Genomic DNA, 24,986 nt, shown 5'->3' with positions numbered 1-24,986 from the left:
TTTCTTCTAGAAAAAAAAACGAAACTTTATAATCTTTTCTTTTTAACAAATACTCGTGATTGTATTTTTCTTTAAGTTACTCCGTTACAAACTTTGACTACTAGACTATGTAAATAATTTTCAGTTATATATTTGTGTAAGCTAATGATTCTCCACCTAGTTATATTAAATTTTGAAATATTTTTAAACATAAATTCTTAGTTGATTTATTTTTAAATCTATTGATACATAAAAATTTTTATTTTAAACTATGCAAAGAATACATAAACCAAAAAAATTTGAGGTTAGTTATTATTAAATTTTTTTTTTATTATTAAAATTAATTAATTTTTTAAGGAAATTGGTTCTGAGGAAAGTCATGTTGTGGAAAGTTATGAGAAACGTATTCATGGTACTGATACAATTGAACCTCATCGTGAATATTCAACAAATCAATATACTGAAAGAAAAACTTTTGGTAGAGATGAGAATGGAGAAATTATTGTAAAAATTGAAAAAGATCCAAAAGAACCTGTTAGACCTGTTACTCCTGTACAACCGGTACATCCAATTGATGGAAAAAATGATGAAAAATTTATGAAACCTTTACCACCACTTGAATTATTACATATACCAAGAGTTGATGTTAAAAAACCACTTAAAAGTCCAAAAACATATAGTAATAGTGGTAAGATATCATATTTATATTACTAAAATTATATATATATATATTTAGGGTCACCTCAACCATCAATGTCTATTCATAATTCTCCACATTCAGGAAAATCATCTTTAAATAGACAAAATATTGAATCATTTTCACCTCGATCTTTTGTATCTAATACATCATCAGAATTAATATCACCAATAAAAAAAGTAACTACCAAAAAACGTCTTGTTAGCATTCATGATGGTAGACCTATTTCACCATTCATTGAAACAGTAACATATGAACCAAATGATAAATTTTTATCACCAAATAAAATTAATAGTATCTCTCCAAATCAAAGTATGATGTCACCAATAAGTAAATATAAACAAAATGGTTATAGAAATGATAATTATTCTACTGAATTTTATAATTCTCCAAGTCCAATGTATTCTCCTAGACAATTTAATACACCTAAAAGAAAATCAATTGATGATGGTGCTTATGTAATTCAAAATCCTCTTTATTCAGATTATTGAAAAAAATATATATATATGTACAAAAAAAAAAAGTTTAAATGAATCTAATTTAGTATCAAACATAATTTAATATAAATATATTGATTTTCTAAATCCAACATTGTATTCTCCTATTGTTATCTTTATCAAAATATCGTCTATGGTATGTAAGATTATTAGTAACTTGTCCTTCAACATCAAAATTATGAATATTATTGTCAGTATAATTATTATTTTCAGTCAATGTATCCATTATTGTAGAGAATATTGTTTTAAATCCATAAAAAAGTAGAAAAAAATCATCTGATTTCCACATTATAATATTTTAAATTAAAATAAATACAAATTTTATTTATATATCAATATATATTCATAAACATTTTTAGTAAAAAAAGTTATCTGACCTATATTTTAAAATAAGAAACAACTCCACATTATACTACTGCTTAATATTAAGAGTCGATGTCCCCTTTTTTTAAAGTTTAGAATATTAAGAATTTAAATATTAATAATACCATCAATTATCAACTACTATTATATTTTAATAAATTTTTTTTAAGTTTCATAAAACTTTTTGAAATTTGAATTTTTTGTTTATTAGTTATAAAAAAAAATGTCACATAAAATTTTCCTATTTTTGTATTTATAAAAATTTATCTTTTGAATAATAAATTATTTATGTTAAAATAGTTATTTATACTTATAAAATTTAAAAAATGAATGTTTATTAACTTTTAATTTATATAAAAAAGTAGGACACCGACTTTAAATAAAATCTCAGTCACTCAATTTTTCTTTTTTTTTTACTATGAGATAAGGTAATTTCTGTATCTAAAATTTTCATTGTACACATTTCTTTACTTTTATATTCTAAAGCCATTCCAGGTTGAATATATGTAATAATTGAATATGGAGTATATTTAAAATCAAAATTTAAAAACCCATCTAATATTAATTTGCTTATCACTTTTTTTATAAAACTTTTTGTTTGTTCTTTAAAATATTTCGCCACAACTTCAACTAACTTATTACCAGTTATTCTTTCTTCTTTCTTTTTCATGTAATCACCTATAATTTCAATACATTTTTCAAAATATTCATAAATATTAATTGATGAAACATCATATCTTTTTGAATTGGAGCAATTATCACAATGATTATTACACCAAGATGGTTCCCAAACTTCATTAAAATGAGACGCTATTAATATACGACGACAACTGTCAATTTCTATAGAATATTTTACAATTTCATTAAGATTATCTAATCCACATTTCTCTTCATTTGCCATAGAACTAAGGCGAAAGACATCAGAAATACAATAATATAATATACATTTTGACTTTTTACCATCACGACCTGCTCTTCCAGATTCTTGATAATAATTTTCCATACTTTTAGAAATGGAATGATGAATGACAAAACGGACATCTGGTTTATCAATACCCATTCCAAAAGCAATAGTAGCAACTATAATATCAATTTTACCAGAACTCCAATCATCATGAACTTTTGTACGATAGTTATCTTCCATATAGGCATGATAGAAGGCAGATTTAATACCATTTAATTTTAATTTTTTATTCAAATCTTCACAATCTTTTCTTGAATAACAATAAATAATACCAGATTGACCTTTGAAATTTTCTTTTATTTCATTAACAACTTCCATAACGAATTCATCCAATGAATTTGGTTTATCTCTAACTTCGTATACAAGATTTTCTCTATTAAATCCAGCTTTAAATACAATGGCTCTGGGAATTTCAAGCATATCTTTTATATCATCAACAACTTTACTTGTAGCTGTTGCTGTTAATCCAATAATTGGTACTCCAAATTGTCTTTTAAGAATATTTAAAAATTTGTAATCAGGTCTAAAATCATGTCCCCACGTTGAGCAACAATGAACTTCATCAACAGCAATAAAATTTAAATTACCATTTTTTGAACAAATATCTAATTTATTCATTAATTTTTTACTTTTAGCTAATCTTTCTGGTGTTACATATAATAATTTAATTATTGGTTTAGAAGAACTTAAATCATCCATTATTTGTTTTACTTCCGCCTTATCAGTACTTTGATTAAATGAACATGCATTAATAGATAATTTTTTAAGTTGACGTATTTGATCTTCGATTAATGAAATTAAAGGTGAAATTACAAGAGTTACACCATCACACAATAAACTTGGTAATTGATAACACAATGATTTACCACCCCCTGTTGCCATAATAAGAAGGCAATCTTTTTTTGATAAGATAGCTGATATTGCAGATATTTGTAAAGGGCGAAAATCACTAAGTTGAAATACTTCATTAAGTAATTTTCTTCCTTCTATTAACCAAGGTTTATCAGGAGTTTCCCAAAATGATAAATCATCATCAACATCATTATCTTTTACTTTAAGTTCATTTTCAAGCTAAAAAAAATTTAAAAAAAAAAATTTTAATTTTACCTTTTCTTTAATTTTTAAAAAATTTTTTTCCTCTCTCCTCAATTGATTTATTTCACTTCTAATCCTATCAATTTTTGAATTAACTTTATCCAACTGTTCCAGCAAATTATCCCTCTCCATATTAATACAAATAACTAGTATAAAAAGAAAATTTTAGATAAACAAATAAAAAAATTTTTTAAGGACCGCTCACATTGCTACGCACCCTTTTCTTTCTTAAAACGAAATATAAATATAATTTTGGAACTAGATTTCTTTGAGGTAATTTTTCCTTCTCTTATCAGCTCGAATATGTGCACGTGCTGTTTTAGAAATATAGTATTTCCTCTAAATTATACATCTATGAATTTTTCTTAACAACACGTTTCTATTTTGTGTAAATTTTTATGAAGAATTTTTGTTTTTCTTTTACATTTAAAAAAAAATTTAATTACAAATGTCATCGAATATTTATTAATAATTTAATTATTACATCTACTGTAACATTGAAACTTTTTTTTTTTATTATTTCATTATATATTTTATTTAACCCACTCATAAACAATTTATACATTTTTTTATATTTCTTATTATTTATAAATCGATGTTGTATCTCACCTGTTAATAAGCATATAATAAATATATTATAAATAATATTTATTATAAATTGCTATACTAAAAAAAAAATTTATTTTTCTTTATCATAATTTTTCTCATTTCATTTTCTCGTAACAAAAAAAAAGAGTAAATATATAACTCAAAGATACTCGTAATAATATTTAATACTCAGGAATGTTAAGTAATTTATTTTCTCATTAAAAATTTTCTAAATTTTATTTTTTAAATAAATTTAATGTCAATTGCAAATTGAAAAACTATTACATTTTTATTATATATGTTGTCATTTAAAATGTTTTAATTAATGTGTAAGCCTGTAAATGGACATTTTAATATTAAAATAGTATTTTAAATAATTAATTTTTTACATCAAATTTAATATAAAAACCCAAATTGTTAATCTATGTTATTTTAAAAAGTATCAAAGATTTAAAAATATATATATATTATGAAAAATAATTTTTTTTTTAAATAAGAATTTTTAAAAACGCAATTTCCTTCTAATAACTAATCTAAAATTCTATTTGCCATTCTGCTTTAATATTTTTAAAAAGTCTTTATTTTTGTTAAAGTGTCTTTTATCATGATATATCACTTAAAATTTTTATAATTTGAATTAAGTTTACAGTTTCTATTACTCTATTACAAATTTAAAAAATATGTATATTCTCTCTTAGTCAAGAGGTAAAAATATATTAAGTGGTATTAAATTACTTTTTCAAAGAAATATATATTTTTGATTACAGTTACTAAAAACATTGTAAAATGTTTTGTTTTTTTTTCTTGATTTTTCCTTATAAAAACATTATATAATAACTAACTATTATTAGATCAAATTATTTATCTAATGTTAAAAATATTTTATTACTTCTCATATTATGTAATAGTACATTAAATTATTTTATAGTTTTTCTTGTCAAAATTTACTTGACTATCGTTTTTTAAAAACATTTTATTGAAACAAATTTTATTATAATTTTTACTTTTTAAAATATAATTAATATTTACAGGTTATATCAGCTTATGGGTTCAAATATAAAAAGTATTTTTCAATTATTTTTACTCATAGTTTTGTTATCCATAGGACATGCATTGTTACTCCAACCTATTGCTTCTTTTGATCCAGTAGAGACTGAAGATTTCTATGAAGGTGATACAATAGAAGTAAAAATAAATGTAATATATAATTGTTCTCATCTTGAGGAATATGATAGAAGAAGTTTGATGGTAAATTTAACTTCTTTTGATACTGACTTTCTAACAGTAAAACCATCCTCATTTATCATATCAAAAGTACTCCTTGAAGTATGTAAAGAAATGAATTTCCTTGTTTATGAATCATCTTTTAAAATAATTAGTAACAAAATTGGAACAGGAATCATAAAACCTATTTTAATTGGTATGGATACAAATTTACATTGTGATGATTGCACATTAATGGATATAAAAGAAAAAAATAATAGTTACATTGAGTGGATTGTTAATCGGAGTAAGGATTTTAACGTAGTTTGTAACAAAAATTTAAATAATAAAAAACTAGAACGTATTTTTGTACTATTATTAATTATCATAATATCACTTGCTAATATAATGATGGGGTGTGAAATTGATCTCAATATTGTGTGGGAAACAATAAAAAAACCTTATGGTGTTATAATTGGTTTTGTTACACAATTTTTACTTATGCCTATGGTATGTTTTAATTTTATTAATATAATTTTATAAATATATATTAGATTGCAATAATAATATCATTATCTGTATTTTGGGAGGAAAAGTATAGTTCATTTGCACTTGGATTATTTATCACGGCATGTTCTCCTGGTGGTGGAGCTAGTAATTATTGGACAATATTATTAAGTGGGAATGCTAATTTAAGTGTAACAATGACATTTTTTAGTAGTTTGGCTTCTTTATTTATGATGCCTCTTTGGATCAGTCAATTTGAACATTATTTTTACCATGATTTTAACAAAAATGATGTAACAATTAAGACACCATTTGTTAAAATTATTACATCATTATTATCAATGATTATTCCATTACTTATTGGTGTTTTAATATCAAAAAAAGCCCCAAAATTTGGTGAAAAAATACGTAAAGTAACAAAACCATTTCTCATGTTTGTACTTGTATTTCTTATTGTATTTGGATGTATCTCCTCAACATATATCTTTCACATTATAACAATTCGATCAGTATTTGGAAGTTTTATGTTACCATTTGGTGGATTTATGTTTGGTTGTTTTATGGCTATAATTACAAGACAACCACCTCCAAATGTTACAGCTATAGCTATTGAAACAGGCGTACAAAATACAGGAATTGCCATTCTTGTTCTAAAAGCAGCTTTTCGTTCCCCACAAAATGATATTGCTTGCCTAATTCCAATATTAGTGGCATGTTGTACTCCTATTCCATTAACTGGCTGCTTTTTTATTCATGGAATTTTAAATAAATTTAAAAAATTTAGAGAAAAGAAAACAAACATAAAAGTAGAAGAGTATTCATTACGTAAAGATCGACTTCTGCAGGCTGATGTTTGCTAGTAGATTATTTTTATGTGTAGAAATTTAGTTGAAAAATTGTATAAATATATTTTATCTTACAGACTTTATTTTCCACTATTATTTTTTTAGGCAAATAAATTAGTACTTCTATTTATATAAATTTTCTAATTTTCATTGTTGTATACTTTTTTTTTTAGAATTTCATTTTAATAATTTATCAATAAATTATAAATTGTTATGATAAAATATTTATAGAGTAATTGTATGAAAAGAAAATTTAATCTATATTTTATTGTAATTTAACATCAATAAGAATTTATTAATCAGAAGAAAAGTAATTTACAACTAGAAATACATCATTAATTATACTCAAAATAAAATTTATTATTAAGGCAATCAATAGTTGCAATTTATTATCAAAATTATTTTACCAACAAATATATAAATATTTTTTTTTTATAAATTTATAATAAATAAAAATTTAGTTATAAAAATATTTTTAATCTACTATTATTTTAATACTAATATTGTAAAACATTATGTATAATAAATTTTTATCCCCCCTCCATAAATCAACTTTTTTCTAAGTATTATAACTTTTTTACTTAAATGTTATATTTATACCTCATAAATTGCACTTAATAATAAAAACGAAAAGTCATAAAAAAAAATTTATCTAAGTCTTATAAATTTGTTTTCATAAATATATTAGTTCTATTTATAAATTCTATGTTATCAAACCATCTTTTTTACAACACAAATAACACATATTTAATCAAAAAAAAAATACCGAAAATACTAACATTTATTTAATTTATTTAAAGTTTAATAGTCTTTCAACAAACTTATAATACCGATCTACAACAAAAACAGTTGAAATTGTTGATTTTTTTTTATATAAAATTACGAATTGTCTAAATATTTGCTTATTCTAATATGGTGAGATAATACCGAAAATATGTATAAATAAATATAACTATTAATACAAAAAAAAACTTTCTTCCTTTAAAGTTTAATTATAAAAAAAATTATTATTCAAAATTTTTATTTTTTTTTTTTGATACATCAAATAGAATATAGTTATTTATTAAAATTTTTTTTTTTCCCTGTTAGTATATGATTATTAAAATTATTTATTTAAATGGAGAGAAATTATTTTTTATATTTATTTTAAAAAAAAAATCATATATTTTATAAAACTATAAATATCTTCTTTTATATATATATTTTTTCTAGGTAAAAAAAATTTTTTTAAATATATGATAATTTTTTTTTTGTTATCAAAATAAATGAATAAAATAAAAATGAATGATATTATTAGTCTATATGTATAAACATTTTTAATATTCTAAGACATCTTCCATCCTGACAATTATATAATATTTTATGTTAATATTTTATTTTATTTTTTTTTTTTGTAATATAATAACTTATTATATTAAAAATATTTTATTTTATTAAAATAATTTTTTTTTTAATTAAAAATATAAAATTTAATGTTTGTAAAAAGTTTATAGAAATATTAGTACATATTTTATAATTAATTATATGAAAAGATACTTTAACTTTTAATATATTTTTAAATGATATTACTTTATAGTGTGTATGTCTCTCTCTCTTATTTCTCATTAAAATCAATTATATTTCGTCACCTTTTTCTTTTATTTTATTCATTCATTATTTCAGAGGTATCAATCATTCTATTTAAGAAGAAGATATCTTTTATTCATTAAAATTTATTATTTTTATAGTAAAATAAAAATGTTTCATTTACATTATTTATTATAACAATGATACAATTCATTTTGTAGATATTTTAATTGTATATATTTATATTGTATCGTCTAGACACAATACCTATTGTATCATGAAAGCATGCCACTAAAATCAATGTATTATTATTATATAATAAAAATAATAAAAAAAAAATACAAAATTTTTTTTGTTAATTAATCATATATTACTTAACTTATTTTATTTTATAAATCATCATAAATATTTTTATTGTGCTTTATTGTTTTATGATTTATAAACACATTTCTTTGTAATATTAAATATTCTAAACTAAATGTTTATTTTGTGTATCTAATTAAAAACGGTGTGTGAGGTTTATTGAATTGTATTTTTATGGTGAATAAAGAAATCTAAAATGATGTGCAAGTTTTAATGATATTATAGAAATTTTATTGTATCAAATAATTATTGGTTAAATTTTATCATTATATATATTTATATATTTAATATATAATATATTTGTAAATTTTTTTTATTCCTATTAATATAAATATTTTATATCTAAATAACTATTAATTTTGTTTAAATGTATAAGATATTAATCTTAAAATATTTTTTTTTTAAACTTATTTAACTATAATGACTTTCACATAATGATAACTAACTTTGAAGCATTATCTTTTGATCATTATTTACCTTCTTTTCGGCATATACTCTTTTCAGACTATTAATCTATCAAATTCGTCTCTTTTTTTTATTAAATTTATCGGCATGCGCAACATATATATATATATATATCTGGCAAAATATCAAGTAAGAAGTATATATGCTCATTAGTATACATTAAAACAGACTTTAAAACTATTTATGTTTAAACTTTTAGAGATTTCATTTATACAGATTCCAGTATAATTTTAATGGGAGGAGTGTTATTAACTTAACACTCCCTTTTGAATATGTTATAAAATAGTTCAAAAAGAAGTATTTCATTAAATAGTTTTGTTTACTGAAGATTATACAGGATTGGCATGTTATCTAATAAAATCAATTTTAAATACTCGTCAAGTTTTAATTTTAAATAATTGTGTCATTACATTTATATATTTTCATACATAATTATTATCTTATTTTTCATTTTGTTATCTTGATATAAAATATAATGGTTTTTTTTTATTATAATAATCTTAAATAGTTAATAATTTAAATTAAAAAAAAAAGTATAAAAGTTAATATATAAAGTTTTGTATATTTTCAATATTATTATATTTGTTCATATATTATTAAAATTTAGATAACATCTTCAATTTTTTTTTCTTTGAATTTTACAACTTTTTGTTAAACAAATAACTTACATCTAAATGTACAAATTTTAATAGTAATATTTTATAATGTTAAGGTATTTTACATATTTTTTTTTTATATTATATTTTGTTTTTAATCATTTAATTAAAAATAACTTGTTTTTGATAATTTAAATAAATATTAAGTAATAGTTTATTTAGATGAATGGCAAATGTATAATTATTTGAGTATTTTTTTTTAACAACAATTTTAAAAATGTACTATGCATTGATTTTGTTATATTATTAATTATTTTAAAACTATTTAAAACTGGGTTCTTGTCATTGAATGGCACCGCTACCTCGATGTCTAACATTTATATTTTTCTTAACAATTTATCACTTACAATATTATAAATTATAATATACTTACATTTTTTAAAATGTATAATTTTTACAAAATTTAATAAAAAAAATTACAATTTTTTTTTAATGGTCCTTTTTTAATTTCGAAAAGTATATATTAATGTACATAGCTTTATATCTTTTTAAAAATTTATTTACGTTTGAATTAACAAATTTTTTTTTTTAATAAATTTATCTGAATGACTATATTTGTTTCATTCATTGAAATTTTTTTTTTAAATAAATTAAATAAAAAAATTTTATATAACAAAAGATAAAATTATCGTGATATAGAATTTTTTTTTGATACGTTAAATAGTTTATTATAAAGTATTATTCTTTTTTAAAAATTTATTTTTGATTTGTAACATTCTTATAGATATGATAAAATATTTTAATATTAGCATGTAACTAGTCTCATACAAATCTTTATAAGTTATTCTTTTATTATTATTAAAAAAAAAATTTTTATTTAAAAAAGATTATTTTTTAAACTTTTTTTAAAATTTTTTTTTTTTTTTTGTAAAATATAACTATTTTTGTTGGAGATTTTAGATACAATAAAATAAATGAAAAAAAAATTTTTTTTTCTGTATACTCAATAAATAAGTAATGTAAACACCAAATTTTAAAATGCACATTTTTGTAGAATCATCCTTTCTTTTCTTTTTAACCCTCTTCAAACTTTCATATATTACAAAAAATCTGTCATTTCTTGTCCACTGACACATTTTAACCTAAACAAATGCACCTTCAATTTTTTTTTTCTATAAACTAAATAAACTCATAAATACACTTTTAATAGATTTTTACGAATAGCAAACTCTCTACTTTCTTCTGTTCATTTATCTATTTATACTTTATCCTCAATTTTTAAAGCTTCTGTGGTGTTAGACATACCCCTTGCCAACATTCACATACACATTTTCCAGCTGATTTAAAATTAGTTATGTTAAAAAAGAAAAATATTTTTTCTCTACTAACATTCATACATAACAAATATTATAACCCTTTTTGCGTTTTTATTTCTTTTAATATCTATTTATCATACATAAGCGCATACATATATATATATATATATATTCACTGTCTATTCACATTCCATATTTTAAAATCATTTACAAAATTAATGGAGCCATAACATAACTTTATACAGAGAAGGTCGTCTTATTAGAAAATAACTTACAAAGATAGCATGATCATTTTAAAAAAAAAAAAAAGTTATAAAATTATAAAAAAAAATAATAAATTTATAATAAAAAAGAGTATTTGGATTGGTTTTAAAACTTTTTAATATTACTTTAAAGTACAAATATTATAAATACTTGTACTAAATTTAATTTAAAAAAAATTTTTTTTTTTACTATTTTAAGTTGATTTGAAATCTAAAACATATTAACGTAACTGGATTTTTTTTATATTAAATATTAATAAATTCTTTTTTTTTTTTCAAAAGTAATATGAAATATAAAACTTTTTTAACATACAATTTACTTTATTATAATATTACTCTTAGTGACAAATATATATTTTCAGTATATTTTTGTTATTTTATCAACTCAAATAGTCATATAATGCTAACACAGGCAGTATTTTTTGACCTTTTTTAAAGGTCATTATTTATAATGATATATATATATATATATAATATATATATATTTTAATTAAAAGTACTCCATAAAATTTGTATTTGTTTTATCTTATCTTTGTAAAGATTGATAAGAATAAATAAATAAATTTAAATATTTACCATAAATATGCCTACTTTTTATGATTGTAACTACTTCTTAATCTAATAAATTTTTCTTTTATTATTCCTGGTTGATCATATGTATATATTCACTTTTAATTATATAAATGCATTTACACAGCTGTTATAATTGATCATTTACATTATATATCTAGAATCCATTTATGAATAAAAATTCAATATTTCTAAACATTTTTTATATATATGCTTTAACTTTTTAGAATTTTAGTTTAGATATCAAATTTAATGTAAAAAAATAACCCAATAAACTAGGTCCCTTTAGATAAAAGTTGCACTTTTTATATATAAAAAATATAAACTTAAAATACATTCATACCAATCTCTGTCTATATCATCATATGTATTTATTTCTTCTCATAAAGTGCTAAATTGTATTATGCAAGCACTACAAATTTTAATTATTTCTTATTACTAAAAAGTGATTTTATTGGTTTGTTAAATTGATTGAAAAGATTAGTTTCATAATACGCTTGTTAAAATGGGCGGAAATTACCTTGAAAATTTAGAGAAACAGTTAATAATTATTGGTATTTTTGTTCTATTTTATTATGCTGATTATAGCTTCAACATTTATGTCTTTGTAAAAATTGCGGAATAGTTTGTTTTAATTAATAAACTTTTCATGCTTTTAATTTAAAATATCAATATTTATTATTTAAATATTTAATTATATAAGTTTATTATTCTTATTAATTATCAATCTATTTTTTTTTATTTTTTTAAAAATATGTCTTTTTAATATTTTTATATATTCATTTTTATGTTACATTTTAAAATATCTTTTTCTACCATAGCAACATTAATTAGAAATATATATATATTATTTTAATATATTACATTAAAATTTATCTTTTATTTTATCAAATTTTTCTTTCAAAAAAAAAATCTACTATTATGATTATTATATTACTAAATGTACTTTTAATATAGACTGAGACTTAAAAATGATTTTTTAGTTGCATTGCACTCTATAGGTGAGTACTTAGTATTATTAAAACACAACTATAAAAGAAGAAAACAGTTATGTAATGACATTCTTCATCTCTTGCTTTACTATAATAAAAGTGAGGCGGAAGATGTGATATGGTGGTTCTATGAGTAGGTAGACAAAAAGTACCAAAGCGAATATATATATACATTAGTCGTTGTATAATATAGGCGATGTAATGTTGAAAAAAGGAAAATCATTAGCATTATGCTACATACCATACTGTTTTTTTTCCCCTATATGCTATTATATTCTATCTATATGTATTATCATTACTATTATCTTTAAAATAAAAATTTTTATAAAAATTTACGCGCCACATTGATAAGAATATGTCTAAATTATTCCGGAATTATATTATAAAATTTAATAATTATTTGATTTACCTACTTATTTAAAATATTTATATTAATATTATTACACTTTTTTTTTTTTTTTTTGCAAATATATATTTAATTTAATAAAAACAATTATTTTAAAATATTTATTTTTTTCTATATATTATATATATATGTTATTCATCATCTATTATTATAAAATTTTTTTTATTTTTATAGAAATAATTCTTGAAATTTTGGTAAACATATATATTAGGCTAATTTATTTTAAAATTTTAATATGATTTACCAGCCATCTCATTCTCCAGAAAGTAATTTAAATAAATCAATCTCTCCTGAGTCTTCAATATCAATTCATGTGCAAAATAATTCTAAAACATTAGATCATAAAAATGTTTTTAATTCTCGATCACCATTTATCTTTTCAACATCATTACAGGTATTATAAAATAAAAATTTTTATCATTTTATTATTAAATATATTTTTAGAAGAATGATAATAAGAATGTAGAAGAAAAAAGTACAAATAATACATCAAAGTACCTTTATTCGAAGACGGATTGTTTTGATTGTATGGATATTTTTGATTTTGAACATGATCAACAACAATTAGATATAGGTTATAATAACTCAGAACAGGGATCTTCAAATGATTGTTATTTTTCTGATGATTGTGAGAGCGATTTTGAAAATAATCATAATTATATAGAAAATATTTATAAATGTTTTGATTCGAATATTGATTATGATTGGGGTTTTGAGGAAAGAACAAGACCAAATGAATTTTCTGATGTTGGTGATATTATTGGTTATGCTAAACTAGTAAAAGCACAGAGGGATGCAGCAATGGGAGAATTAGATACACTGTTAAGTCAAATTGATAGCGTTTTTGGAATTATAAAAAAAGGTTTCAATATAAAGAAAAATCAAAATAACTTTTGAGGTTAATTTATGTGAAATATTAAAAAAAAAAAAAGTAGAAATGATGCTATATTTAAAAAAAAAGATGAATGGACACAAACAAAATATCCTTTTTTTTCACAACCTTAAAATCTATTATTTTTGATTTTTCTACTTATACATTACAAAATGACGTAATTGTTATTATTTTTTTAGCCATTTGTTAAGCACTTGCTCAACAACAACATATTTATCTTTGGATCAATTTATTTAAACTTATTGTTATTTAATAATGTCATATTTCAATAACATTAGAAAAATCAATTTGATGAAAAGTTTTTCTATATCATATCCTGAAATTGCCTTGATCATTCTTAAAATCGCTAAAATTTGATAATTTAAAAATGAAGATATTTTAAGAATAATAAATTTTTTAACACTTATTATATAAAAAGATATATTGTAATATTCTTTTGATTGCTTTTTATATACATTAATAGCAAATTTATTTCATGTTCTTTTTTTTTTTAAAAATCAATTTATGTACAATATTTGTATTTCAAATTGATGTTATAATATTTCTGAATTCATTTAAACTGCTCTTTTGTTGTTCTCAACATTGTATGTGCCTTATTCTTTTATTAATAATTTGTTTCAATTATTATAAACTTTGAAAAGTAAAATATTTTTAAAAAAAAACCAACTGATTTTATTTTATTTTTTTTATAAAATTTATGTATATAGATATTTTAAAATATTTATCAAAAACTACAATTTATTTAAACATTAAAATTGAATAACAAATGTGGTAAAGTTATTGTAAATTTGTTATAATTTTGAAATACTTGCATATTTAATAGTTAAAATTATACACAATAATGGTTAATGTATTTTTATATTTAAAAAATATTTAAATTTTAAAATAAAGTAAAGATAAAAATTTTTTTAACAAACAAAGTAGTATTTAATATAAGCCATTCCAAAGATCAAATAACATTTCATAATATTTTATATTATTATTAAAAATAAAAAAAAAAAAAGATAACGACAATTTTGGAGATAACTAATTCCAAGTATTAAAAGGTAAATAAAGATACGGCCCTTAGCAAGTTGGAAATCTATGTAAAGTTGTCATTTTGTTGTTTGTGTTTACTATATTTGTTAAAAATGTTTAAAATTAATTATTCTCAAAGTTGTCCTAACTTAAAAAATGACAAATGTAACAAAAAGGATTATGACATTGCACTATTATTTGGAATTCCGAGTCAAAAATTAATTACTAATGTATTCTTTTGTGAAATTAAAGAATATCTTGATGTTGCCAGCTTTATTTACTCATCTATTACTGCTGACATTTATTTAACTTCTGTTGTTACTCTAAAAAATTCTGTTACTAAATCAAATTTGGATTTTGACAAATTGGCTATTTTTACAATCTCTAAAAAAGAACCAGAATTTATATCTAATGTATCTATAGAAGATTTTAAAAATGAGTCTGTTTCTTTTCTGGAAAAGTCTAATAAATTAGATTTATACACACCAGAAAATTCTTCAATTTTTTATTTAAAATATGATCTCAAATTATTTTTTGATGGAACTAATGAGGATTATGAGATAGAAAGGCACTTGAATCAACTTTCATCAAGTGTTTTTATTTGTGAATCTGAAAATATTATTATAAATAATAAAACAGAGGATGAAAAAAATGTTTTGGTATTAGAAAAAATAATGAAAGATGGTAAACAACTAGTATTCAAAACTTATTATCTATCTCCGGAGTCAAATGTTGAACAGAAAATTGTTCCAACAATAAGGCAAATAGATGGAAAATTTAATGTATCATATATAAATACTCCTATAACAGTACTTCTTCCATCTTGTTCCGATCAACTTAAAACAATTCATTCACAGATGAAAGAAGCAATCATGAGAATATTATTACAGATGAAATTATTTTATAAAATTCATAAAAAATTTATGGAAATTCATTGTGGTACATATCATCTATTAAATACAAATACTCTTGTTAATATAATTAATTTAAATACTGAAAATGAGGAAGAAAATATGGCGTACAGAAAATATTTTCATAATATATTTAATTTAAATTTAGACATTCCAGTATTTAGAATTTCTCAGGCATTTGGTTCGTTAAAAGAAAAATCACATCATTTACAAAATCCACATTTATCCATAAAATGTATGTTTATAAATATAAGTAAAAATTGACTCTTTTTTTTTTCTAGATGATCCTCAGGGAGAGTGTGCTATACTTAAAGGAAATTATGAATATCGTCATTATTTACAAGATAGTTTTAATGATTCTGGATGGGGTTGTGCATATAGATCATTTCAAACTGTATGGTCATGGTTTCTTCTTCAAGATTTTACTGATAAGCCTGTTCCTACACATCGTGAGATACAACAATGTTTATACAATATTGGAGATAAAGATGCAAGTTTTGTTGGCTCAAGACAATGGATAGGTTCAACTGAAATTTCATTTTGTTTAGATTCAATGCTTGGTATCAGTTCCCGTATATTATCTGTTAACTCTGGTAGTCAAATGAATGAACTGGCACGTGAAATTTTATTCCATTTAAAAAATAATGGAGCACCAATAATGATTGGTGGTGGTCAGTTAGCTCATACTATTATTGGTATTGACTTTAACAGTTCAACTGGAGATTGTAACTTTTTAATCCTAGATCCACATTACACTGGTAAAGATGATATTCAAACAATTATAAAAAAAGGTTGGTGTGGTTGGAAAAATATGGATTTCTGGAGGAAAGATAGTTTCTATAATTTATTATTACCCATTAATCCTGTTGTTAACTGTTAATCTAATTTTTACAACTTTTATTAAAATAAAAAAACAATATTAAAAAAAATTATAACAAATTTTGTACATTTTTAGTGTTCCATTTCATTCATTTTTTCTTCTTTTTCTTTTATCTCTCTTTTTTTACCTTTGTTAATTTTCTTCAAAGCTTTTTTCGTCAAAACACGTCCAACAACTACTTTATTTTCAGGTCCTGGTGTAACAATTTTTTTACTAAAAAAAATATATTAAATTTATTTTTAATATCACATACCAAGTAACTCTATCAACAACTTTTAAATCTCCTCTTCCAATTCTTGATGAATTATGCCTGGTAACTTCAGATTTTGGTTCAGGAATATCAGGATGTTCCTCATTTTCTTTCCAACGCTGGTGTTGTTTTCTTTCTTTAATCAATTTTTTCATATCTTTTTTTGAACTTTTAATAATTTCACCATCAACCTCCATAGCAATTTCCTCTTTTGATGATTGTTTTTTAGTAATACTTTTATTTTTTATTCCTAAAGATTTTTTTGATTTACTTCTTAATTTACGTGATGAAACCATTCTGAAAAAAAATAAAATATAATAAATTTAATTATTAATTATGATAAATAGTGGTCGAAAAAACGAAATTAAAAAAATTATTTAAATATATATATATGTATATAATTTAACTGATATAATATTTTAAATTTATTTAAAATAAAAAAATTTTTAAAGAGAAGCTTTAACTAATGTTTCTCCAAGATCTCTTAATATTTCTTCCTTATAAGTATCAAAATCACCATCAATTTCATAAATATTTTTATCTTCAACTATCCATAACGTACATTCTGTTTCTCTGATTAATCTTTCATCGTGAGTCACCATAACAACACCACCACCAAAATTATTTATAGCATTAGCTAAAGCATGAATACTTTCAATATCCAAATTATTTGTTGGTTCATCTAAAATTAAAATATCAGGATTTCCTAAAGCAAGATCTGCTAAGGCAACACGAGATTTTTGACCACCGGAAAGGTCTTTTATTTTAACAGTATGTGCATGAGCTGCAAGACCAGTTGTACCAAGAGTTTTACGAGCATCTTGATAATCTAAACCAAATTTAGTTACCAAAAATTCAACAGGAGACTGTTCACCATTAAGACTTTCATTTGCATGTTGATCAAACCAACCAATTCGTAATTGTCTATGTTTACGTTGTTCACCCTGAGTTGGTGGAATTTTTCCATATAAAAGTTTTAATAATGTACTTTTACCAACACCATTAGGTCCTACTATAGCTATTCTTGATGTCATATCAACACCAAAATCAACATTTTTAAAAAGAACATTATCACCATATTGAAAATAAACAGAATGTAAACCTAAAACTGGTGGTGGTAAAGGTGTTGGATCTGGAAAATTAAATTTAACTTGATATTCTTTAATTCTTTGTAAAAGCTCAGGTGGTGGAGCATCATCTTCATGTCCTATTGTTGAAATACCATGTTTTCCTTTTTTTTCTTTATTTGTCTTATGTGCCATTTTATTTTTAATCTCTTCACTAGCCTGTTTTTTACTTTTACCACTTTTTTTTAATGCAGATAATGTTTTTTGTTGTTGTTCATATGCCTTCAAATGTTCCCTCATTTTTTGTTCATGCATCTCTTTAAATTTTGAATAATTACCCTTATAATAATAAAGTTTTTGATCTTGAAGATGAATTATATCAGTACAAACACTATCTAAAAACCCTTGATCGTGAGAAACAATCAATAATGTTTTTTTCCACGTTTGCAAATAATTGTCAAGCCAGATAACTGCATTCAAATCAAGATGATTAGTTGGTTCATCTAATAATAATAAAGTTGGTTCTAAAAATAATGCTCTAGCAAGAGATATTCTCATTCTCCAACCTCCAGAAAAATCTTCACATGATTTTTCTTGCATCTCACGTGAAAATCCCAAACCAGCTAAAATTCTTCTAGCTTTAGGTTCTGCTGCATCAGCACCAATATTTTTTAACTCATCATTCAAAATTTGTAACTCTTCACCAGCATTAACATCACCGTCCTCAAGTTTTTGAATTAATTCTTTTTCTTTTTCAATTAATTGTAAACGAACAGTATCAGAATTTAAAACAGCATTAATTGCTGATGTCTTGTCAACTTTTATTTCTTGTTCACAATATAAAATATCAATAGTACTTGGAATGTTTAATTTTCTTGTTGCTATATGTTTCAGTAAGGTTGTTTTTCCTTGTCCATTTGGACCAACCAAACCATACCTTCTTCCATGAGATATAATTAATTCAGCTTTGTTAAAAAGAAGTTTTCCTGCTGCTGTAATATCAAAATTTGTAACTTTAATATCTTTTGACGTCTCATCTTGTGCTTCCTGTACCTGAGTTTTTGTTTGTTGTGAAACTGTAAATTGATCACCAACATTTAATGATGAACCAATACCACCAATTTCATTTTCAAAAGATTCTTTTCTATCAGGATCATAAACACCACCCATTGACTGAATTTCTTTGTCATATTCAGCTTTTTTGGCTAATTTCTTAAGTTCTTTCTTACTCAATTTTTTTTCATCTGGAAATAGAAAAAAATGTTAGAAAAAATTGACTTTTAGATTAAGGCACCTTTATTAATATCTAAATTATTCATTTCCTTAGTGATTTTTGTAGAACTCATTTTAAGGATCTAATTATTTTTAAAAATTTCATATAATTTTTTAAATAGACACAAAATATTTAAATATATTGGAATTATGTATAAAGGAAATCTTTTTAAGAAATAGAAACTAATTATTTGTTTTTACCAAATTTTTTCACCCTGTAGAAAGAATATCAAACAAATTATTTTTTATTTTTTTGAATAAGATGTTAAATAAATTAATGAATTTTTTTTTTAATTTAAAAGAAAAACAGAAAATTTAATTTATAATATTTTTTTTTATAAATTACTATTAATTAAGTATTCATTTTTCATTAAAAATAGTATAAGTAATGAGAAATTGTAATTAACATGATGGAAAATTTAAAAATAGATATCTAGAAATATTTTATTAAATATTGCTAATAGTAAATTATATAATTAAAAATCTATGATAATACATTTTTAATAACAAAAATGTTTGTTTTTTAAAAAGATATATTTTTTTTTATACTTTTTTTATATCCATTAAGGGAACAACTTTAAAAATAATTTAAGAATATAAATAATAATATAATCTTTTAACCTATTCAAGTATACTAAGAAGATATAATCCAAATTGAAGATATAAAAATATTCAATTTCTTTAATAATCTTTTAAGATGTATAATAAAAATTTATTTTTAAACATAAGTTGATAAATTTTTAATTTGCTAAAAAAAAAACAAATTCCAATTTAAATTATACTGGTTTTTGAAATTATTTAATAATAGTTCTATAAATTTTCATGAATTATTACTTTTATTTAACTATTAATTAAATTAAATAATGTCAGAATATAAATTAATCTGTTTTAATTAAATTAATTATTAAAGCTCTTAATAATAATTTTTATTTAAAAAATAAATAAATATTATATTTATTTTTAAAAATATTATTTATTTAATTAATATTTAAATATATCAAAGAAGATTTTTAATATGTATGATAAATAAATTACTTTAAAGATCAGAAATAATTAATAAAAAAAAAAAAGTAGTTATCATACATCATATATTTATAAATAATTCTAACATTAAAAATTGTTAAATTAAGGAATTTCAATTATTTTATTTTAGCAATTTATAAAACTACATAAATAAAACTTATTTAAAATTAAACACTTTAAAATTAATATTGTCATAAATATTTAAATTATCAAGAAAATTATTCATTTCTTTAATCTTTTAAATATTTTTTCAAGCATTTTTCCAGTTTCATCAATTTTAATACAACAACAAAGTGTTTCGTGATGTAAATCTTTCAACCCATGCATAGAGCAACGTTCTTCTACCAATTCATGTATAAAAAGAAGAGCATCTTTACTACTTAAACCTAAAAAAAATAAAAAATTTTGGTAAATAAAATTTAAAATTGTTACTTTTTTTTTTAAAACATACCCGTGTAATCATCAAAATATAAACTCAATGGGGATACATCCAATTTTTCTATAAAAACATCTGTCTCATTAAGAAAAACATACAAAGGCACGTTTAAATCTCTGCAGTGATTACAACATTTATCTAAAATCTTCAATGCATTTTGAAATTTTGACTGAAATAAAATAATTATTAGTATTAGAAAAAAATTTTATTACATCTTCTTTGTCATTTGGTGAAAATTGATCATATTCACTTATTGCAATAACAAAAAAAACACAATTTATTCCATCATATAAATCTTCAATTAATTTAACATCAAGTTTGGTTCCTCCATATTCAATAATTTGATAACTTTTATTTTTTGCCGTAAAAATAAGATTATCTACACCTAATGTAGGAACATATGCTCTTACTAAATCTTCTGGGGTAGGAATAAAATTTGGTTGGTTTATTCTATCAATTTCTTCAAAAAAACTTAAAAAAAATTATTAACTATAAAAAAATAAACATACTATCCAGCAGAATCATTTAAATTAAATTGACCTCTTCTTTTATATACTTCCTGTATATTTTTATCATTCCACAAAGTTTTAATACAATCAATTTCTTTTTCATCAAATGGTCCATATACATTTTCAAATCCATTTAATAAAAAATCTGCCTTTGCTTCATTATCCTCATTTTCAAGGCAAAATTTTTTTTCTTTCATGTGAAATATTATCTGTTTCATGGAATCAACAATGTTATTATAAATAAATGCTTTTCTATGTATCAATTCTGTGTCCTTAAAGTCTTGCTTATATAACAACCTTATTTGTTCCATTAATGTAGATTTACCTGATTCAGGTGCCCCTAAAATTATAATACAATAATATTATTATAGAAATTTTTTTTTTCACCTAATAATAAAATTCTTATTGCTCCATCTGATTCTTCATCATTTTTTATTTTATTTTTTAATATTCCCTTAACTTCTACCTCACTATTCTATAATTAAAAATAATAAAAAAAATTTTAACATTAAAAACAAACCTCATTTCTTCCATCTTCATTTTTTTTAATTTCATTATCATTTTTTCCATTTGTTTTTTTTATATCTGTTTCAAGAGGTACTGGTTCTGGATTAGTTTTATTGCTTTTATATACTCCACAGAAGTTTCCCATTGTAAATATAAAAATTAGTAATTAGTAAAATTTATAAAAAATTATAGACCATCAATTACAAAGGACAGATTTACTAAAATTTATTCAAATAGATAAAAAAAAATTATATTTATAAATAATTAAATAATATTATTTGATAGATAATATATATGTCAATAAAAAAATAAAACTATACCATAAAATAAAAAATTTATAGCTAAAAACATAATGTTATAAGTGTGCTTGAAATGAAAAAGATATATGATGTTTAGTTAATTTGATTTCCTTCAATCAAAAATATTCTATGACATTTTAAAATGTTGAAATAATTCTATGAATGTGCATATTTAGAATAAATTTCATAAAAATATAAATTCACAAGGCTAGCATATAACTTTATAGAGAGTTAAGAGTAAAGTATTGCCTTCTAAATCACAAAACTATACACTGTAGAGTAAAAAATTTCTTTAATAGATAAGACATGTCTAAGTAGTTATAAATTGTTCTTGAAGTTAATTGAAAAGAAGTAATTATATTTAATTTTTGTATGTGATAAAACGCTGTTATTGAAATGTTGAATCCAATATATAATAATAATTTTAAATTGGTTAAACTAAAAAAAAGTTATTTTCAACAATTTCAAATGTATAGAGAAATAAATGATGTATTTTAAAATTAAAAATTGATAGTTAATAAAGATTAAGTAGAAGTAATGTATATATATAATATATAATATATAATATATTAAGTTTACAATATATTAAAAATAACTATAATGACATTAATATACAATTGATTATAGAAATAGTATAATTAAAAAGTAACATGAATATATTTTTCTATTAAATTAATATTTATCAACAGAATATTATATTTCTATAATTAATTTTTTTTTTCAATAATATAATAACTTTATTTTAAATTTTTATACACAATTAAAATAAAACAATATCTCTTTTATAACATTACTAATAAATATTTGTATTTTCAAATTCATTTATCACTTAATAAACTGTTTAATTAAATTTATAAGGAATAATCTTATCAATACACATTTTCTTATTTTATATTTCTTAACATAAAACTATATTCACACCATAAAAAATTTTTATTTTATTCCTTTTGATGGTGTAAAACTATAAAACTCATAAAATATGAAAATAATTTAACAATTTATAAGAAAGAAACAATAAGTAATAGGAGTAACTGTATGTATATTTTATGGTAAAAATTTCATTATTTCTAAAATAAATTACTATTTAATTCAATTTATAAGTTGAATATTTTTTCAAGTTACACGTTAGGTTATCATTTCCAACGCCTTAAAATTGGCATATTAATCTATATAAAATGTAGAAGTTAAATAATTTAATCGTATATATGATTGTTATTGCAACCAATATTTCTTAAAAATTTGTACATAACTCGATTACTATTATTTTTTGACCAAATTTATTAAACATTGTACTTGTATTCCGGAGCTATCCTATCAACAATCTAAAATAAAAATAAAAAATTAATAAAAATGAAATGATTATATAATTAATTTTTCAGACTAAATTAATAAAAAAAATATAATTGTATTTTGATTATTTTATATATGTATATATAAAAAAAATAACTTAATGTTGTGAAAATAAAAAACAATTAAAAATTATTAAATGATATTAATGAGAAAAGGAGAAACAACTAAAAAATACTTTATAAATGTTCTCATAATATTTTTTTCTAATACAATTTCTTCTTAAAATACTTACCTGTCTTATAATTGGCAAATATAAAATATTTCCTATTACTGGTATATTTCTTATAAAATTTATTACAGTTGGAAGAAAACCACTAAAAATTATAAATATATATAATTTATTAACATAAATAAATCATTGTTAAAAAACATACCCAAATAACATTATGAAACCCCATAATTCAATAAATATACCTATGAAAGACCATCCACAAAGAACAACAAATATTCCACCAAAAAATAGACAAGTCCCTTTTGCTTTATGCCATTGAAAAAAAAATAATAATGTTTGTTTTACACCAATCAACAATGTTATACCAGATAAAAATAAAAGATTTCCTATTGCTAATAATGCAGCATCAAAAAGTAAAAGAACACCAAGAATAACAAATGTAACACCAAAAAGTGTTAATCCAAGACCAATTTCTAAAATAATCAAAATAAAAAATATGAAAAAAAAAATATTAACTTACGTTTTGTTGTACTTAATTCAAAATTCATCTTCAAATATTATTTTTTAAGTAATAAATATTTCTTAATTTTAAGTTGAAAACAATAGAAATTCTATATAATAATTCAAAATTCACCTTTAATAACTTATTTTTTTTATACTTTTTAATAAATTTTATTCTTTTAGAAATTTAATTATAAAAGACAAACAATTCCACGTAGAAACATCCCACAAAGAGCGTTGGTACATAATGTATTCTACATTTTTTATCATTTTTTTAAATTTATTTACCTTTAAAATAAAGTTCAATATATTATCATCATTCAAAAATTTATATACTTATAATAGTAATACATTTATAAATGATTAATTTAAAATATAGATGGTAAAAATAAATATTTCTAACTTTAATGTTAAAAAAAAATAAAATTTATATTTATTTTAAAACTTTTTATTTTAAGTATGAATAATATTTATACAAAAAAGGATACATTTTTTTTTTTAAAATATTTTAAAGAAATAAATTTTTAATGATAACTTTAATTGTTATTTTATTAAAAGTATATTTTATTGATTATTAAAATTTATTTTTTTAAAATAAAATTGTGTATTTAGATTAAAATTACAC

General features: G+C 20.9%; 9 protein-coding genes across 9 annotated transcripts; 4 read left to right on the top strand and 5 right to left on the bottom strand.

Annotated features, from left to right (window-relative positions):
* Positions 1–250: 250 nt before the first annotated feature.
* On the top strand, positions 251–1,167 carry SRAE_1000176800 (Hypothetical protein; the record flags this gene model as incomplete). The annotated part of the gene is made up of 3 exons (XM_024648764.1): positions 251–283; positions 337–667; positions 716–1,167. The coding sequence occupies 3 exons, from the start codon at positions 251–253 to the stop codon at positions 1,165–1,167; spliced, it is 816 nt and encodes a 271-aa protein (XP_024502709.1).
* Positions 1,168–1,927: 760 nt separating this feature from the next.
* Positions 1,928–3,727, bottom strand: SRAE_1000176700 (ATP-dependent DNA helicase Q1; the record flags this gene model as incomplete). The annotated part of the gene is made up of 2 exons (XM_024648762.1): positions 1,928–3,571; positions 3,608–3,727. 2 exons carry the CDS (start codon positions 3,725–3,727, stop codon positions 1,928–1,930), a joined length of 1,764 nt encoding a protein of 587 aa, XP_024502708.1.
* Positions 3,728–5,227: 1,500 nt separating this feature from the next.
* On the top strand, positions 5,228–6,753 carry SRAE_1000176600 (Bile acid:sodium symporter family-containing protein; the record flags this gene model as incomplete). Its single annotated transcript, XM_024648761.1, has 6 exons — positions 5,228–5,246; positions 5,289–5,380; positions 5,422–5,431; positions 5,469–5,693; positions 5,745–5,896; positions 5,941–6,753. The coding sequence occupies 6 exons, from the start codon at positions 5,228–5,230 to the stop codon at positions 6,751–6,753; spliced, it is 1,311 nt and encodes a 436-aa protein (XP_024502707.1).
* A 6,757-nt stretch (positions 6,754–13,510) lies between these two features.
* On the top strand, positions 13,511–14,357 carry SRAE_1000176500 (Hypothetical protein; the record flags this gene model as incomplete). The annotated part of the gene is made up of 4 exons (XM_024648760.1): positions 13,511–13,669; positions 13,720–13,885; positions 14,054–14,137; positions 14,347–14,357. The coding sequence occupies 4 exons, from the start codon at positions 13,511–13,513 to the stop codon at positions 14,355–14,357; spliced, it is 420 nt and encodes a 139-aa protein (XP_024502706.1).
* A 940-nt stretch (positions 14,358–15,297) lies between these two features.
* Positions 15,298–16,975, top strand: SRAE_1000176400 (Ufm1-specific protease 2; the record flags this gene model as incomplete). The annotated part of the gene is made up of 2 exons (XM_024648759.1): positions 15,298–16,330; positions 16,377–16,975. The coding sequence occupies 2 exons, from the start codon at positions 15,298–15,300 to the stop codon at positions 16,973–16,975; spliced, it is 1,632 nt and encodes a 543-aa protein (XP_024502705.1).
* Positions 16,976–17,046: 71 nt separating this feature from the next.
* SRAE_1000176300 (Hypothetical protein) lies at positions 17,047–17,521 on the bottom strand (the record flags this gene model as incomplete). Its single annotated transcript, XM_024648758.1, has 2 exons — positions 17,047–17,188; positions 17,229–17,521. The coding sequence occupies 2 exons, from the start codon at positions 17,519–17,521 to the stop codon at positions 17,047–17,049; spliced, it is 435 nt and encodes a 144-aa protein (XP_024502704.1).
* Positions 17,522–17,671: 150 nt separating this feature from the next.
* On the bottom strand, positions 17,672–19,638 carry SRAE_1000176200 (ABC transporter-like domain and AAA+ ATPase domain and P-loop containing nucleoside triphosphate hydrolase domain-containing protein; the record flags this gene model as incomplete). Its single annotated transcript, XM_024648757.1, has 2 exons — positions 17,672–19,536; positions 19,587–19,638. The coding sequence occupies 2 exons, from the start codon at positions 19,636–19,638 to the stop codon at positions 17,672–17,674; spliced, it is 1,917 nt and encodes a 638-aa protein (XP_024502703.1).
* Positions 19,639–20,809: 1,171 nt separating this feature from the next.
* Positions 20,810–22,184, bottom strand: SRAE_1000176100 (Guanine nucleotide-binding protein G(k) subunit alpha; the record flags this gene model as incomplete). Its single annotated transcript, XM_024648756.1, has 6 exons — positions 20,810–20,973; positions 21,039–21,192; positions 21,236–21,494; positions 21,533–21,872; positions 21,920–22,007; positions 22,053–22,184. The coding sequence occupies 6 exons, from the start codon at positions 22,182–22,184 to the stop codon at positions 20,810–20,812; spliced, it is 1,137 nt and encodes a 378-aa protein (XP_024502702.1).
* A 1,434-nt stretch (positions 22,185–23,618) lies between these two features.
* On the bottom strand, positions 23,619–24,408 carry SRAE_1000176000 (Vesicle transport protein GOT1B; the record flags this gene model as incomplete). Its single annotated transcript, XM_024648755.1, has 4 exons — positions 23,619–23,660; positions 23,921–24,002; positions 24,063–24,333; positions 24,381–24,408. 4 exons carry the CDS (start codon positions 24,406–24,408, stop codon positions 23,619–23,621), a joined length of 423 nt encoding a protein of 140 aa, XP_024502701.1.
* Positions 24,409–24,986: the final 578 nt, after the last annotated feature.

This window comes from Strongyloides ratti, assembly GCF_001040885.1.
Source record: "Strongyloides ratti genome assembly S_ratti_ED321, chromosome : 1".
Classification (NCBI taxonomy): Eukaryota; Metazoa; Nematoda; class Chromadorea; order Rhabditida; family Strongyloididae; genus Strongyloides; species Strongyloides ratti.
Note: the sequence above shows the minus strand (reverse complement) of the source record. Positions and strands in the feature narration are given on the sequence as shown.